Source organism: Callionymus lyra, chromosome 1 (assembly GCF_982586985.1).
Source record: "Callionymus lyra chromosome 1, fCalLyr1.hap1.1, whole genome shotgun sequence".
In the NCBI taxonomy this organism is placed as follows: Eukaryota; Metazoa; Chordata; class Actinopteri; order Syngnathiformes; family Callionymidae; genus Callionymus; species Callionymus lyra.
This window is the reverse complement of record NC_141818.1, coordinates 4476495-4495224: the sequence shown is the minus strand read 5'-3', so window position 1 is coordinate 4495224 and position 18730 is coordinate 4476495. Positions and strand designations below refer to the sequence as shown.

Here is an 18730-nt window from a genome sequence, read left to right as displayed (position 1 = left end):
ACACAGTCATAACAGATGTGACTCTTTTAATAAAGATAGTTACATTAGAAAATGTGCTTAAGCCCCGCCCACTCAAAACAATCTTAAATTCCTGAAGCTAAAATCTTGTTTACCATAGCCACGCCCACTCTGCTGTGATTGGTCAAGAGTCGAGGTTTGTCACCCAACGTCATCAACCTCCGACGGACGTGTATAAAGAAGGAAGCAGGGCTTTGTGATCGCGATCCGGGAAATGCGTAACGGCCTGTTTTACTGTGTACAATTAACTACTTCTTCTAATACTACTGCTACTGCTACTGCTACTGCTACTCCTACTCCTACACCTACTCCTACTGCTACTGCTACTGCTACTCCTACTTCTACCCCTACCCCTACCCCTACCTCTACCCCTACTCCTACTCCTACTCCTACAGCTACTGCTACTGCTACTCCTACTGCTACTGCTACTGCTACTGCTACTCCTACTCCTACTCCTACTTCTACTGCTACCCCTACTCCTACTCCTACTCCTACTGCTACTGCTACTGCTACTGCTACTGCTACTGCTACTGCTACTGCTACTGCTACTGCTACTGCTACTGCTACTGCTACTGCTACTGCTACTGCTACTGCTACTGCTACTGCTACTCCTACTCCTACTGCTACTCCTACTGCTACTGTCACTACTACTACTTACTAAGATAATATATTCCTGCCTACTACGCCTGGAAAACTAGCAGTACTACTACTATCACTACAACAACATCTTCTTCTACTTACTATTACTACTTTTATTTGTACTACTATTACTACTTCTAGTTCGATTTGTTTTACTATTACAACCGCTAGTTCTTTTTGTACCACTTTTACTACTACTACTACTTATACTACTGCTACGTCTGGAAAACTAGCATTACTTTTACTATCACTACAACAACATCTTCTACTTGCTATTACTACTTATATTTGTACTACTACTTACTACTTCTAGTTCGATTTGTATTACTATTACAACTGCTAGTTCTTTTTGTACCACTAGTATTACTACTACTACTGCTACTATTACTACTAGTTTTATTCGTACTACAATTCGTGTCCTGATGTGTTCTTCGCTGCTGCAGTAGAAACAGAGAACATTATCACCTCATAATGGAATGCTCTCGTAACCTCTCGTTCGCCCAAATTTCAGACCAACTTTATAAAGTAATAAGTTCAAAACTTGGTCATAATGAAGGACTTACTGCATCTTGAAGGAAGACATTTGAAACATGGGAGTAAGTTTGGTTTTCACATTAGTCACCTTTTAAAAAAGGTTTTCTATATATATTTTTATACTTCTTACTTCTACTTCTCAATGTATAACTCAATAATGTTATTGTTTTTCCTATCTTTCTTGTTCTCCCTTTATATTCATAACCAAATATTTCCAAACTGGTATTGTGTCTTATTTTCTTTCGTCATTATTTCTGTTTCTCCACTAAGAGTCGTCACATACTTTATTCATTTCTACCTCTATTTTGATCGCTTCCTTTTTTTGATTATTCAATTTATTCTTCAATTTTTCTTACAGTTTATTTATATGATAATTTCTTCCTTTACATACCTTTCCGCGTTTGCAATTTCCTCTCTTTTGTTTTCTCAATTCTATCCTCGTACGTTTCATTCCGGTTCTGAAGCGGAGCTTTTTTTTGTTGGCATCTTTTCTTTGGGTTTCTGTTTTGACATCTATTGCCTCAATGAACCCTTCATTTAAGGACAATTTTAGGACAATTTTGAAACCTATTTTTCGGATTATTCTACAGGCGGTGTGTCATCTTCTCTTGCAATCTCCTTTTGAACGACCAGATTCGTTCAATATTGATATATTCAAGGGTTTACGACACATAGATATCGAGTATATTAAATATTCACAGGAGCAACTGAAACACTCATCGGTGGTAATTATCCTCTGATGTGGAACCGGAGCTGTTTATTTACCTTGAAAATTATTTCATCTGATCTTCTGCACGATATGTCATTTCAACTTGAATCAACTTCCTTGTAGTTCTACACATATCAAGTGTCTTAATTCAGCAGAACGGACTCTGTGGAAGAGTAGATTCAGTTCATACTAAATAATGATAATAGTCAATGTGCCACCTATTAATTTCCTTTTCTAAATATTTAGTTTAATTAAAGCTGAACTACTGAAATGGAAACTTCAGGAATCAGAGAGTGAAACTGTAGAGCTGCTGATAGTTTTAACATGAATATCGCTGTGTCATCAGCGTAAGAAGATATTCATAGTGTTGCTCACCGTTGGTAGATGTTCTTGAGGACCTTTTTTATGGATTCAAAATGTGTTAGTCGTGGAATTCTCTATGTCCTATCAGGTGTCGCCGACACGTCTTCCATGTTAACAGGTTCGTGGCAATCAAGGTGACCTTGGAAATTCATCATCGCTCATTAAAAACAACATTATCATAATTAAAACGGTCAGCATTGATTTTTTTTTTTTTTAAAGAGCAATCGGAGCTTACATGATGCTGACACGCTTCTGACATGTTCTTTTTTAATTATTTACTTTGCAGACCTGCTCTCTCAGGTTTCTCCATCCGGCCGAATTCAAAACGGCTCAAATATTGTACAAAACAAATAAAACAAAAATACAAGGAATGTTGGGAAGGGAATGGAACAGAGGATATAATTTAAGGGGAGAATTAAACTTTAAATATGAATGGAATTTGTGGATATAAATAAAAAATTACACATATAAATCAAAAAAGGTAGAAACACAAATTTATAAAAAGGTATATGGAAGAGGAAGTTTGAAAACTGAGGAATTCTGACCCGCTCTAGTAGAAGAACTCACATTTCTCCGATCCTTAATACTCTTTAATGGCTTCCAGTTTCTTTTAGGATCAACTTTAAAAATGTGGTTCTTACTATCAGAGCTAAAAAATACTTATTATGAGGGATGAATTTTGAAGAATGAGAAAAGTACTTACTTCAATATTTCAATTAATTTAGTATATGGTATATAATTATGGCGATAATAATGTATTGTGTGTTTGTATAAATTGTGTATTGCTTTGAGTACTTCTATAGTATACTGTATATACAGTATATGCAGAGAAGAAACTGGAGAGCAATTAAAAAATATGTTTACTTCTTTCTACTACTTCAAAGGTGTTTTCTTTTTATTTAGCTTTATTTTTATTTAAATCTTTGTTCAAACTATTCCATTTTTATTTATTAAGTCAATCAAACGCTGTATGACTGAGGGAGGAAACCAGAGTTCACCTGGAAAACACACATTCTCCCCAGAGAAAGGATACGATGACGCTGGACGGCCCTAGTAAAGGTTTTCGTCAACGAAAATATTTCGTTATAATTTTAATAGGAAAAAGCAACACTTCACCAAAGATAGCAGAAGTCATGGCCAACAAATATCTCACACCGGCGGATTGGGAACATCATGGCAAGGTCATGAAGATAAAGAAGTATTCTGACGGTTTGAAAAAAAAAGGAAGCAAAGATTGGACCAAGAACTTAAAAAAAAAAAAAAAGACTATAACCAGAATCATAACTCAGGTTCTACAATGGAAGGTCATAACATCCGACAACATGCCAACCCAAAGGTCCTTCCTAGTCCTTCCGTCACCTCTGCAGCCGATGTCACCCTGTCCTCCCGCCGTCCCCCCGCCGTCCCCCCGCCGTCCCCCCACCGCCCCACCTGCCCCGACACTAATTGCAGCCGCTAACGAGATGCTAACGAGCCTTAAGGGGTATCTGCCAGTTAATCACCCCACGGTTTCGGGGGCAATTTGCACACGCCTAACCTACTTCCTGGCCGCTCCGCCGCCAACTCGGGAAAGCAAAGGTTGAATCGATGAGAGCCGGAGCTGCATAAACCGGGCAGAGCGTCTTCCACGCGAGAGCTAATTAGGACAAACGCAGGAACCTTCTCGGGGACGTCGCCGGGAAAATGGCCGGTGGTAATGATGCGCACTGCTAATTCACTATTAGACAAATACACTGTATTTATGTTCAAGTTGACGGAGTCGAAACCGGGACTACAGTGAGTGTTGGTATTGTCTAGTGTAGCTCAGTGAAAGCTTATATTAGTTGTTTATTTTAAACTAATTGTTGACTGTGTTTATTTGTATGAAAAACACAGAGAATATGTTTATTGCGTTACAACTGTGACCCTTATAACAGTCAGTATTTGATGTGGCCCCTGAGGAAATGTATTTGCCCACATCTGCCTCACTATATCGCGATTCTTTCCCCACAACATGTATCTTGTATATTTTGGATGTTCCGCTGTATATAGTTTATATAACACGTAATTTCTATTGGCTCACAGACGACCATGAGTTCTATATACTGGGTGCTGATTGGCTCATGGTGTGCCCTATATTACTGTGACTTTGCTTGTGTTAGCTTGCGAAATAGTAAAGATTCACCACCAGATATAGTGCCCTGAAAAATGTTAAACACTGACCGAGGAGAATTGTGAAGCTCTAATTCACTGTACGGTAGATGTCATCATCATCATCATCATCATCATCATCATCATCATCATCATCATCTTCAAGGACCCTTGTAACCATCAACCTCCGGACTGCAGTGCTCGTAAACGAACAAAGAAAACATCTATTAGGGCCCTTGAATGAACGTGGTTGTGACAGAGACGTCAGAGCTGAACGGAACAAGAGCGCCATCATGTATCGAAAACACATTGACGAGAAGAACAACACGGCGCCGACTAAGACGAGGGAACAACGGGATTCATTTAATGGACTGGTGGGAATAAGAAGAAATTAAATGGATGGATGGAGGCTTAAAGAAGGGAGTAATTCAGAGCAGTCGAAGAGAAACGTAGAACGCCGTTTAGGGAACAAAAGAGAGTGGAATGAAGACATTTGGTACATTTAAGGCTTAACAACCCTTCTGCTCACAATACGCACACACAGACACACACTCCTGCGAGAATTCCGCTTTCAATTTCCAGATCCCTAATTGTATTACAACTGCCCTTCTCTCTTGTCTTTCTCGCTCGGAATTCTCCTCCACTCTCTCACACAGACTCTCTTTTCTTCTAGGACTTCTGTCAGATTTGACTTCTCGTGGCGCTGCTTTCATCAGGAAGTCCCGTTTCCCCCCGACGAGCCGGGTCGTCCGAAGCCTGCGGGGTCGACCGTGAATGTTAGTCCTGTGGTTTCCTGTTTGGTCGCATCAGGGGTGGGTACAGAGGGTGGCCACGGGTGGTACTCGCCACCTTGTGGAACCTGATAGTCCCGCCCCCGGGGGCCACCCCGGCTTCCACGGATTCAATTCCCTTCATCATCTGAGTGGCAGTAATGTGTCCACGCGGACATGCATTAAAAGAATGAAGACCTCAGACGCCACAAATACAACGTAGAGGCGACAGAGAAGTTAGTGGGTTCTTCATTTTGGGAACATGTTAATTTTACAGTAAGTAAGTCTGTAAGTAAGTAAGTAATATTTGTATAGCGCTTTTCCAGACCAGGGTCACAAAGCGCTTAAACAATCAAAACAATACCCGATGAAATATATGCTTAAAAGGTCAAGACACACCGAGACAAACACAGGAGTCTCAGAGAATCAAGGGAAGACAAGCACGAATAAAGGGTCTTAAGATATTTCTTGAAGGAGTCAGTAGATCATCAAACACAAAAGAAAATCGTTCCAAAGCTTAGGAGCAACAGCCTGAAAGGATTTCACCCTTTCAGTCCTGAACCATGTCCGAGGAACCATCAGTAGATTCTGATCCACAGACCTCAGAGCCCGAGCTGGGGTGTAAGTCTGGATCAGATCACTGATGGAAGGTCTGACCATGAATAGATCTGAAAGTAAGAACCAGAATTTTAAAGTAGATCCTGAAGGAAACTGGCAGCCAGTGAAGAGTTTTAAGGATCGGAGAAATGTGAGTTCTTCTACTAGAGCGGCTCAGAATTCTCGCTGCAGAGTTTTGTATCAACTGCAGGCGAGACAGCTTCTTCTTGTTAAGACATGAAAACAAACTGTAGCAATAGTCCAGACGAGAAGACACAAATACATAAATTGTTTATCTTTCATTTCATGCTGATGCCAAGAGAAGTCCCAAGCCATTATTGGGCCCTTAGCAAAGTTTAATGTGTGTCTGGTGGTCATTTATCACATCAACAATTCCATGCCCCAAAATTGCTATAATCTGCAAAATACAATTTGGTTTGTATTGAAATATTTGACAAGAGTTTATTAGGACCCTTGGGGTTTCCCTTGATGGCGAAGCGTCCCCAAGTGGTGGTTAAAATCCACAAACTCATTGGGTCGGAACTGCTGATGCCACTAAATAATCATATCCATTGCAGGGTTCTGAGTATAAAAAAATACATTTGAAAAACAATTAACCCCATTCAAAACCAATTACCGGCAACAGATGGAGTTTCTCTCCTCGATAAATACCTTCACTGAGAGGTCTTTAGTCTACACACTATTTTTAAAAATTCTAAATAGTTTGAATTTTAATTTGGGTCTTCTGCCAAAATCTAGACCTCTACAATAATATAACGATATGCTTTACTTAGCGAAGGAAAAGTGCTAAACTAATATCATGTCATCATATTTTCCAGCCACATATATTATTCTAATTGTATCACAGCTGGTGTTTTCATCACTGCTTTTGTCGGAAAGGAATGTGGGGAGTAAAGATATCTTTGCCATGTAGGATATTTGAGGGACGTTGAGCGATAACAACTCGTTCAAGTTTGTTTTTGGTCGAAACCTTTGGAGTCAGATCATTAACGGCTTGTGAAACTGTGACAAAGATAAAACAGCGAACTAACAGCTCTGTGCTTCAGAGAGAATTCGGAAATTCAAGATTCTTTTACTCGTTCTTCTTGTGAAAAAACAACGTTTGCCTTTAAACCAGATCTGATCTCTATTCTTTGTTTCAGTAAAAGCTTAAAGACAGATAGAGTTGCGTATTAGCAAGAATCTGGCGATACGATATGTATAAAGATACAGTGGCATGATATATTGCGATACTGTAGGAAAAACTAAATCTCTGTAGTACTTGCCTCATTACTTTCCTTTGGTGTTTCAAAATGTACAGACCACATGACGAAGTAGTAGCTTTACAAGCTGCTGGAGTCGACCGTATCCTCTCATCCTCAGTCATCGCTGGGCTCTCGCAGGATTTCAACGTTCATTTAGTTGCAGAGTAATTATGTTTTTTTTATACACACATAATTGTACTATAATAACTATAATCCATAAAAAAGTATGGTAAAAACGAAAAAAATATACATTTAATATATTTATATATAAAATATATAAATAATAATTATCATGTATATTATATATTTACTTTTTTTTAATTGTTGATACAGTCCTGTCGAATATCAATACATTATCGTCTAAATTAAGAATATCCCTTTCAGGTACAACACTAATTTTCATATCAAGATAGTGGAAATACACATTTTAAATACTTATTATATTCTTAGTTATTCTCATTTAACTGTTAATGTGATGCAATTTTTTGCCAGCAGTGTGAGAATCTTAACAACCTTCCCTTGTTTTCTTCGCTGCGACTAAATCAGCATGCTTTTAAGGAACGCTGCTGCTGAGTATTTGATTTTAAACAAACACGGGGAGCATGATTGAGTTCACATTTATTTGCTCAGAGAAAAACGTTGAAGAGAAAGTTTCATTTCAGGCAAATTGCTAATCAGAGTTTAGAAGAAAAAAAAAAAGGCTGTTTCTTTATCGACTCTTCTGTTTCTGTTTTAATTGCTCACTTCCTTTTTTTTTCAGTTCCCCTTCACACCAATCAGTACGGGCAGATTAAGAAGTAGTTTGCTTTAATGTTTCAGTACACAAGCGGACATCTTTTGGAGCAGAGTGTTCCAATCAGGAATTAATTACAGAGCGGAAGGAGAAAGATTTAAAGAGACAGGGAGGACGAGTGAAGATAAATCCCCATAACCCTCTTTCTAACAACCATTAGTAGAAAAGAAAGGCTGTTAGAATCTTTAAAAAAGTCCAATGGATGGACATGTTTCTTTGGTACTTGAGACCGATCAGTGTCAATGGCAATTCATGCCAAATATAACAATCATCAATACATGCGGTTTCTTCTGTGTTATTTAATCCGGAGTAATAAAGCAATAAAGTAAACTCCCTCTTCTCAGAAACAGCCACAAGCTCTTCTAACCATTCAACCATTGTGTCTTAGGCAGGGGTCTTAACTGGACTGGGGTCCACCAGAGGTTAATTCTCATGGGCCACAGATTGGCCTGAAAGATTTTGAGAAATGTGGTCTTTGTCTTGTTGTTCAATTTTTTTTATGGACTTTTGTGTGGTTTATATTTGTGTTTATATGTTTGGTTGTTTTTTTTTTCATTTTTAGAAACAAAAGCAATTTTGGAGGCAGCAGGAGTGGCACAGCATTCTTTTAGCCATTCACGTAGATATCCCCATGTGCCCCAAAAAAGACTACTACTAATTTATTTTGTGAAAAATCCCAACAACATTGGAGCCACATCATAGATAAGATAGAAACCAACACCATTTCGGTGGCAAAGTACAAAGTGCTTTTCTTGCTTTTTGTGGGAGACCTTTTTGTTGGATTCGCTGTTTTTAAATCTATATCTATAAAGGGCATTTGAGTCACATTGATAACCCTCTCACTGGTTCTACACAGGTCCTCAAATGACTGCCTTGAAATGCTCTGTATCTGGACTAAGTATGATCTTTAGCCCTATTTGTCCGCAAAGGCCAAAAAGGTAGAAAAAAGTCATGCCTAAATTACTCCCTTATTATTATTAGTGCTACTAATAGCTCATTTCCTTCTGTCATATCCTGAACTGTTGTAGAACCAGTTATTTCTACTTTGTTCGCCTGTTGCTACACAGGTGTGACAGAGCCTTTTGACCACATCGTACCCAGCAACAGGCGCCAGATTGTCAACATTGGAATATGTTTCTCTTGAATCTCTCCCTCCCGTTTTGTGGATTTCTTTTGGTGGTTGTTGTAGTTCAACTAGTGCCTTTCTCTACTTTTTGACGCGTTAGTAGGCATGTGTGTTTTTCCATGACCACCGCCCTCTTTGTTTCAAAGTCTCCTTTAGATTACTCTCCGCCAGTTTATGGTGAACTTTTAGTGATATAGCAGGGTCTAAACAGAGACTAGAGCAAAAGATACAGCCTTTTAAAACATTGTTAAAAGTCCTCGAACTTCGTTGGCCTTTTTATCCATTAGAAGCATTTTTCAAAATCAGTCGGCATCGCCTGAAATATGATGCTAGCACCCATTCAAGGCTATACAAGCATATTAAAAAGGCAGTTACATATTTTTTGCTAAATTACATGACATTTTTTGGTAAAAAAAAATGCTGACATTTAATCACTCCAAAATCCATTTCCATTAACTAGTGGGTAGTGTTCCCTGTCAAGTTTGACCCAGAAAATAGGGTGGCAGCAGCAGTGGCAGGGCCTATGCCATGGTAGATCAGCCCATATCCAACAACAAAAACAAAACAAAAAATCGAAATTATGGACTGAAAGCGATTCAACATATGCAAATACTTTTATTTCGTGGTTTCACTGGACACTAGCTTTACTTTTTACCGCTAACTAATTTCCTTTATGAACGATAGGATAAGATAGAAACCAACCCCATTTGAGGAGCGAAGTGCAAAGTGGTTTTCCCTTTTGATGCACTTGCATTAGTTATTTTTTTCCCGACAGCAAAAATTACACAGTGCTACAGACTGCTTTTGTTGCGAGTGCGGGTAAATGATATACTGCTCTCCATTATCTGCGCCACGTGGCCCTTCCGTGGGTGACAGTGTCGCCGGTGATGGTTCGTCCTCCTATTGTTGGAGTGACGATGAAGAAGATTTTGAATCTAAAGCTCCACAATGTCTTTCGCCTTTATTCTGACGTGTCACTCAGAATCAGGATGTATATAACACCCCCCCCCCCTCCCCCCAACCACCCACGCACTTCCATCACCCACTCTTTCATGTTGCAGATGGAAATGATTTTTCAGCTTTTACCGAGCACAAATTGTTCCTAATGAACCCTTGTTTCCTGAAGAGGCCTTCTTCTCTCTCCTGCCCACATGAAGCCAGGCCTCCTAATGGATTTTCGGAATTAGAAGAAACATGTTGAAGAGTTCTGGGAATTACTTTTCTGCTCTTCATCGTTGGAGTTCAAGAGAGATAATAACCAAGCTTTGATAACGCTAATGTTGTTTTTAGAGATTGGTTTTCTTCGGAATCTTTTCTCGAAGCCGACTTAAGAAGGACGGCCTCGAAGTTTGAAAAATGTTCCTCCATTTTCTGCCTCCTCTTAAGGCCTGATAAATTGGAGAGCTTTCATCTGGTGACCCCCTCTTGGAGACCCCTTTCAGAAAATATCCACCTTCCACCGCCAACCTGCAATCAACACCTGGTTAGCGCTCCCGGTAAACAAATCAGACAGCCTCAAAAAGGCTTGTAATAACAGCCATTTGGATGCTTTTTACGAGAAAAAAAAAACTGGTGTTTATTCAGAGACCCGTGTTTGTATGAGTAATGACACCATAGTTTGGTTCCATTTGTTCCACATAATGGTGTGAGTAATGCATCTCTTCCCGAAATCTTGAGTACATCTCACCTGTCGATTTTCTTTGTCCGCGTCAACACTGTATGCTAGGACACATTTGAATACTGAAAAGAGTCCCATTGAAATTAAACATTTTACTGACAAAATTTAACATTTATTATTTTTCCTTTTTTAGAATTACCCAGAGTAGGTCCTTAAAATTCCTTAGCTCAACCGGTCCTATTACTGTCCTGATTCTTCAGCAGCTGTACGGTTGACACTGTGGAGTGTAACAGCCCGGTACCGTCTTCGCTGAGGTCCTGAAGTACAAGACGTACATCAGTCCATAGGTAGTACCTCCCTGGCAGTGAGGTTGCGGCGACTCAGATTCTAAAAAATTGCTAGCACTCTCACCAGTGACGTGTCCTGAAAGTGACCACCAATCCGCTCGAAAGTGGCCTCGACTTTAATAAGACATCGCTGAGACATCTTTGCTTTTCCGTTATGTCTCTAGTAGTAGTCCCCGCCACGTCTTCCTGAAGTCCCTGCGACTTCTGAGCGAGTTGGTTGTAACCTTGCCTGAGACTTCGCCTTGGTTGAAAGCGCAAGAAAGTTTTCGTTTGCGAGTTGCCGACAGTCGCCATTGACGTCTTCACCGGTGAGATACCACCTTAAAGTAGGTCAAGCATTGTCGCTCGGATGTTGGTTGCAAGGTCTTGTCGCTCTCAAGAAGGTGGCGGAGACGTCTCCGACACGTCTCCCCGGTCAAGGACAATGTAAGTCTTTGCCAACTGATTTGATAAGCCCCCGAGTCCTTATAGAGACTTCAAAGCATCTCCAACTAGACGTCGAAAAAATCAAACATGTTTGCAATTCCCTGCAACTCTGCACTCCCAGGCGTCTCGAATTGTGACCAGGAGGTTTCGCAAAGACGTCGCCACAAACAGCCACAATAATGGGCACAGAAGCAAATGTATTACTTCGTCAGCTAAGGAAAACCCACCTCCGACGGATGATACTGGTGCAGTTCTAGTTCTGTGAAGTCCATCATCACCTCCTCAATCACCGTGCGGTACTCTGCTGCTGTTCGGTTCTAGTCAATCCCAACAAAAGCGGTATCTTCATTACTTGCTTTTTCTAAAGGCGTGTTCACACCAAACGCTTCTTGCTTCTCAACACTTGTAATGCAACTTGAACCCAAATGGTTGTTTATTTCTTGTTAATGTCGTCCATCAAGGTCACAACTTTAAAAAAAAATAGGTCATTATGCGAAAAGCAGGTCAAAAGATAGTAGAGTCAAAATGGCTGAATTGTTTTTTTTTTGGACGTAGAGTATCTAGTTCTGGAAGTAATTTTTCTTCTTGAATTTTTCCCTCTTTGTTTAAGTAACATTCAAAAACCCTTCCATCTCCTGTCACTACTCTGGATGAAGGACATAAAACACCTTCGCCGTTTTCACCAAATTTCTACCTCTAAAGAATATATTCCGTGGTTCATTCTTTCAATTTGAAGATCTCAGTTAACTACCTCAAGCTAAGGCAACAAGTTTACAGGCAGCAAAAAAAAACCTCAAAGCTGCCAGAAAGTGTATTTGCAGCAGCTTCAGGTGGAATTGGATATTCTTGTCGGGGCTCTGGTGTTAGCAGCAGGACTATTGGCTCAGATTAGCTCCGGCTCAGAGGTAATGGAACCTGGAGCTCTTCTGGAAACCTCATTTTTTGGGGGTCGGTTCGAGGTGCTCGGAGGCCACTTGAATCCATGACTTTGGAATTACATCATTCCAAATAATGAAATGTAAAAATTACCTTTTTAGGATTTTTTTATTTTTTATTTTTTTACAATCATTAACTTATTGCTGTTTCACTGAAGGCAGAGGGCGGGGCTAAAACCGTTTGATTGATAGACAGGCCGCAAATTAACATAAGTTTTTTCTCAGTACTTTATATTCCACAGGTTAATTATGCACTATTTAAAACAATATGTATTTATTCTATTTATAACATATTAGCACTATTTTTAACGTATTTATATGTTTTACTTTTATATACATTATTATTATATGCAATATTTAAAACATTATTTATTTATTCTATTTATACTATTTTGCACTATTTTTAATTTGTATATTTTATATTTTTGCTTTATATATATACATTCACTCTGCTTTTAAAGGTTGCCAAGCAACAACTTTAACTTTTTTTTTCTTTTTTTTTTAACTTTTAACCTTTAACAAACTTTTCTTGACCTTTATTGTTGATTGTTTAAGCGCTTTGTGACCCTGGTCTGGAAAACGCTATATAAATACAAATTACTTACTTACTTACTCACAACATTTCGTTGCCAGTTTCACTGCAGTGTTTTCTGTGCAATGACAATAAAAGACAGTGTAAAGTTTAAAGTCTAAATTAAATGTTTTTTTGCTGTCTTTTAGTTTTATATTATTTTGCCACCATTAACAGCATGATTTTTTTTGCACTAGATTCCAAAAGTACTCATTGGTCACTGTCACGACCCCTCGTTTTGCTCGAGGATCAAAAATAAGTTGTCAAAAGTTAAACCTGGTCAACAATCGGAGCAACTCCACCTGTCGTTATAAGTGAATCACACTCAGAAATTCCAGAATTTGGTCCCAATTTCTTGTCTTAACATCCTGTAATTTCACTCGAGTCTTAAACGGAACAAGCTCCAGTTCGCCCTCTAGTGGTCACACTTGATATAGAACTATATAGTCATATTTGATCATTTCTGTCAGTGTGGGAATTTAAAAACTGGTTCTTGAAGAACCCTATGACAAGAACTAGAGGTATTTCGTGCAAGGATTCAAGCCCGGAGTCTCGTTATCGCTCCTCACATCTTCAAGTGGACCTGAGAGGGTTTTCGTGAGCGATTGAAATTACCGAGGCGACCTCAGGTGCGTATTAGCATGTATCCAGCGTGAGCAGGTGAAAGTGCCCTCACATATATATGTACATACACGAGTGTATATGCAGACGACGTGTCGCTTTCTCTGATGATTAAAAACCCAGAGGTCGACAAGGGGGCGAGGAAGAGGGTTAACCTTTCACTGGCGTCGATCAGGAGACAGGAAATGAGGTCGTTCGGTGATCCATGTTTAGACAAGCGGCCGAAAACATACCTCGGCCAGCGGCACGATGCCCTGGATGTCTCTGTTGCTGATGTAGACGTGGGAGACCTTCTCCGTCTGCCGGGACGCCGGCTGCATGGTGGACGGGTACTCCACGTTCCAGTGCAGCGTCTGAGTCGGCACCAGGTTGATGAGGTTGTCGATCTCAAAGTCCAACTGCATCACTTCGTACGAGTCGCGGTCCAGCCTGAGGAAATAGAAGCGTCCGTCCGTGAGACAAGTCTTTCCTTCAGTTTAGAAATACTCTATTTATTTTTTTTTTAAAACAGTTTTACGCCTCATTATCTGGTTGCATTATGTGATTGAAAATATTTTAAAATATATATAGTTCGTTGAAGCTCGATTTATGACAAATTACACACATTTTAAACCTTTATTTAATGTAATATAAATGTTATAGTATTTATTCTTTTGTATCCCAACATTATTTAATCACAATAAAGTTTATTTTCCATTTTTTATACTTATATAATAATTATATATTCCTTTTAATTGTGGCTTATTCTCTCATTAGTCCTCTTTATATAAATACAACGTTAGAATCAATCATTTAAATAAGAATGTTTTGAGAAAATGATTAATCATTCTTATTATTTTAATTGTTTTAACTTTATATTAAAAACAGATTTTTATTTTTTATTTAATATAATGTGTTATTTTGTCAGCATTCATCTCCTCTCTAATTTATTCCCAACATATGTTGCATGTTTAGAGAATTTAATCTAACAGAATTATCTGTTTTTTTGTTGAGTTCACTTGTATTTCTGGGATGAAACTCATACAAATACATATTTTATGAGCTAATATAAGAGAAAGGAGACATGAAATTGAAGGTGGATTATTATCCATTTTGTATTAATTATTTATTTATTTTATCATTTAAAAATGTAAACAGAAATCTTAATAAATTGTTTGCTGTTTTAATAAATTAGATTATCATAATTTCGTAACATGTTTTCAACTTTCACATCATATTATTTATTTATTTGACAATTTAACACTTCACATATAATATATTATAACAGAAACAATAAATTAAATATAACCTTGTCTTATTAATAGAACAAATCATCATTATGTGAATATTTTTAGCAGAAATGGGCCCAAAATCACCTTAAAATTAAGATTAGAGATGTTTTTCGTGACTTTTAAACATTAAAAGAAAAATTAAAATGTAGTTTTCATGCGTTTTAAATGCTGTACAATCAAATAAAAGACTTGTTCTGACACATCTACATTCCTTAAACACCTGAAAGTTCTTCTCTTTTTTAAAAATCTGTAATTGTAATGCATAGACACGGTACAATGAAGTGAAAAATGAGGGTCACCTGAGGGTTTAAAATAAAAACAATACACGAAAACATGAGTTATAACAAGGTGTCGCGCTCAGGAAACCTCCCACGCTCAATTCCATTTCCCCTTTCTTTCAGTTCTTCCTCGCTATTAAAATTCAGTTTCTCCCGAAAGTCACTCATTCATTTTGACAAGTCGCATTCCCCGCCGCGTATCATGGCCTCACTATTTTATCACAACCTGATTTGCTTCTCCGCCTGTCAGGCTTCCTGATTTTATCTGTTGCCGCCGTGATTCATCTCTCGCGGTTAACTTTTATCTCCACGCGGGTTTATTTGCACTTCCTTTATTTCGTCTTTTTTTTTTTTTTCCTGGAGTTTGTGAGGATTTGATTTGAAGCCGTTAGAAAATCATGAGGCTAATGATGAATGTAATTGTTGAGCAGGATGACGGCGTATTGAAGCCTTGAGTCAGGAGTCGATCCAGCTGAGCTGAAGCTCTTGACAGTCGAGGTTTTTGATTAAAGAAGGATATTTTTAGAGAAGAGGGCGCCCTCTAGTGGGCTCTTTAAATAATGACACTGCTTCATGAAGCTCCATCAGTTCCTCACCATTTGATTCAACGCAAGCTATGATCCTGGTGACCACCAGGGGGCATCAGATAGTCTTTCTAGTAGAGAAACTCACTGGATCGAGGACAGAAAACAAATCAATAATTAATTATTTTTTTAATTGGAAATGACAGGTTTTTCTCCCGTGTGACAAGAAACAACAAACATTGAAAAATAGGACATATATTCAGGACTATCTTGTTGCTGAGAATAAAAATGGCTCCTGCTGATTCAGCGTTATTGTGAGATGTATTCTATGCATCTCACAAGAGAAAGTTCACCGAAAAATTCAGATTTCACTCATTTTCAACTTACTCTCATGTCGACTAAGGGTTTTTTTTTTTACTAAGTAATTCTTTTCCAGAAATTGTTCTGAAAAATTCAAGAATTCTATATTTGAGGCGCTTAATCTTAAGATTGACCTGTTTCCTGTCTGTGTAGCATGTTAGCATTTTAGCTTCTTGCCCAAGAAAATCTTAAAATAAAATCTGAATAATTCCTTATGTCGAGGCTTCAGCAGAATGGAGGTATTTGGATGTTTTTTTAATTGTCTTTTTGGACGAAGATGATGAAGACGAAGACAACTGAGCTGCAGTCGCTACATTAAAATGAACAAACATTTTTGTCTATGACCCTAAAAAGTACTGATGGTCTGATGAAGCTTCATGAATCAGTGTCATGTTGTTGTTCAGAGGTCAGTAAATGGCGCAATCAGTTTAAAAAATAGTGCAGAGACGCCATCTAGTGGACTCTGAACATAATGACACTGTTTCATGAAGCTTCATCAGACCATCACTACTATAAAAGAACAGATAACGCTAAAATCATAATGAGAGTATGAAGATGAAAGTAGAAAATAAGTGTAAATTCTGATTTTGGGTGAACTGTCACTAACATTTGTTTTTTACAGGTTGTTCCATCATTTTTTTTGTGTTGTTTTCATCTGTAGGTTGGTCGGTAAAAATGATTTATCATCTGCGCTGCTAAAAAAGGTTGGCCACCTCGTCCAAAATAAAGACCCCCGATGAGTCTTCAATTTGTTTTTTAATCCAACAGCTGCATAATACAGTCTGACAGATCAATACTAGTCCAACGACAGTGTTAAGACAAGAAAACCCTGTTGTCATAAAGTCTTACGATGTTTTAAACATGCATTTTATTAAATTTTGAATCTTTGTTTCATTCAAATTCACTAAATAATGATTTCATTTTTTGTTTGTACAAAACTCCCTGTAATTGAAATATTGACATTAAAAAATGATCTTAAGCCCCGCCCACTGAAAACAATGTTTTTTCCGGAGATTAAATCTCGTTCACCATAACCACGCCCACTCTGCTGTGATTGGTCCAACATGGAGGTTTGTCAGGGCGCGTCATCAATTCCCGAAGTTTTCACATCCAAGGGACTCATTGTATAAACAAAGCGGGGAGTGATTACAGCTGGCCGGAGGAGGAGTGAATCCATTAATACGTCATAATGGACTCTGCTCTTGTAACCTCTCCTTCGCTGAGATTTTAGACGAGAGAGAACTTTACAAAGTAATAAGTTCAAAACTTGGTCATGATGAGTCAAAGCAAGTCTAATGACGTGACTCAGGAAAGAACATGACTGACTTAACCCACTCAAAAGTGAGGAAGGACTGGTGGGATTCTTGAGTCCCACACATGTGAGTGAATCCCAGAACTAATAGATCGTAAAAAAAAAAACGGTCTGACCCACAAGCCATATCTATGAATTGAATTTGAAATAATAGATTCTGTGATCGTAACATCGTCAAGACGGCGACTGAAGAATCCTAACGACAGTTTTTGAGCATCATCTCGGAAACTGAACACGATTCCGATCCGACGCCACTAAACATGAGTTACGGGGCCCCTGGTACGGAAATTGATTTTTGGTAAAAATTGTGTCACGGATTCATAAGGGACACACACACACACACACACACACACTCATATTGGGGTCAAAAGCCGTGACAGGGTTGATTGTAAAAGGTTTGTGATATCAAGTGTGTGTGTCCATGGGAACAGGGATGAGCGATGTGTTTCAGCGAGAGATTAAGGAGAGGAAAGTAATGGGTGTCGGCTTCCCTTGACCTCCTTCAGATCCCTCCATCATCCCCTCCCTCCACCCCGGCCTGCCGCTTCCATTTCTCTTTGTTTTAAGTGATTCACTTGACCTTTGGAGTGTAAATGGTTCCACGCTGACTTCTTACATTTCAACAGCCTTTTGTTTATTGGTTTTAATGAATAGCTCCTCGATGGGTGGAGGAAGAGCACAAACAGAGCTAATGGCTACGATATAAACACATTAATATTAATGCGGTTTGACTCTTTTTTTTTAAATGGAGAAATAAGTTATATTTTTTAAGATTTGAGTGAACGGACGGAAATGAAATAGCTATAATTCAGATGGTTACAATATCAGTGTGTATGACTGTTGTTACTACTGATAATCTGGATTAATTTAAAAGGTTTTATTACCTGTTAAGCCTCACATATCGATGATACTTGGCAAAAATACTTTTTATATACTTTTAAAATGAGAAAAAAATGACTTAATTAAGAAGATATTTGCCTAAAGCAGCCAATTACAGGTTAATCTCACTTTTTGATACTTTTTTTAATCACATGCTCTACATTATTGACGCTTACTAAACAACTTTTTTTTGTTTTTATTCATAAAGTTTTGTTGGTGGATTGTAGCGTCAAATAAATCAGACTCTAGATCAGATCCTTCTGTAGGTGGCGCTCAAGTAAGTGACCCTGAAGATGACGCACTGATCCACATCTCCAGGGGCTGAAAAGAAAAAAGCTCTTTATTTCACACCTGGTCGCTTGTAAGATTGATTTGGGTTTTTTTGGTTTGTTTATTCTTTAACAAAAAACATTATTTACTGTTTCAATTTAATACTAATTTGCATTCTATATTTTGTTTTACTTTTTAATTTAGCTGGTTAAAATGAATTATTTTTGTTTTGTATATTTCCGTTACTTCAAATGTTGCTTTAAGCAAGAGTTGTCAGACTTAATCACACTATATACTGTATATATCTATATATATAGATATATACATTTTTTTTCTTATATATTCACACATTCATTTCCAAATTATATTCCATA

The 18730-nt window shown here is 38.2% G+C and overlaps 1 protein-coding gene across 1 annotated transcript in view; it reads right to left on the bottom strand.

The window, feature by feature from the left end:
- The window catches only part of LOC148087506 (transmembrane protein 132C), a 149679-nt gene that overhangs the window by 39063 nt on the left and 91886 nt on the right, over positions 1-18730 (bottom strand). Inside the window, exon 4 of the mRNA XM_087786357.1 lies at positions 13696-13891. Within this exon, the coding sequence (XP_087642483.1) occupies positions 13696-13891 (196 nt within the window). The remainder of the gene's footprint in view (positions 1-13695; positions 13892-18730) is intronic.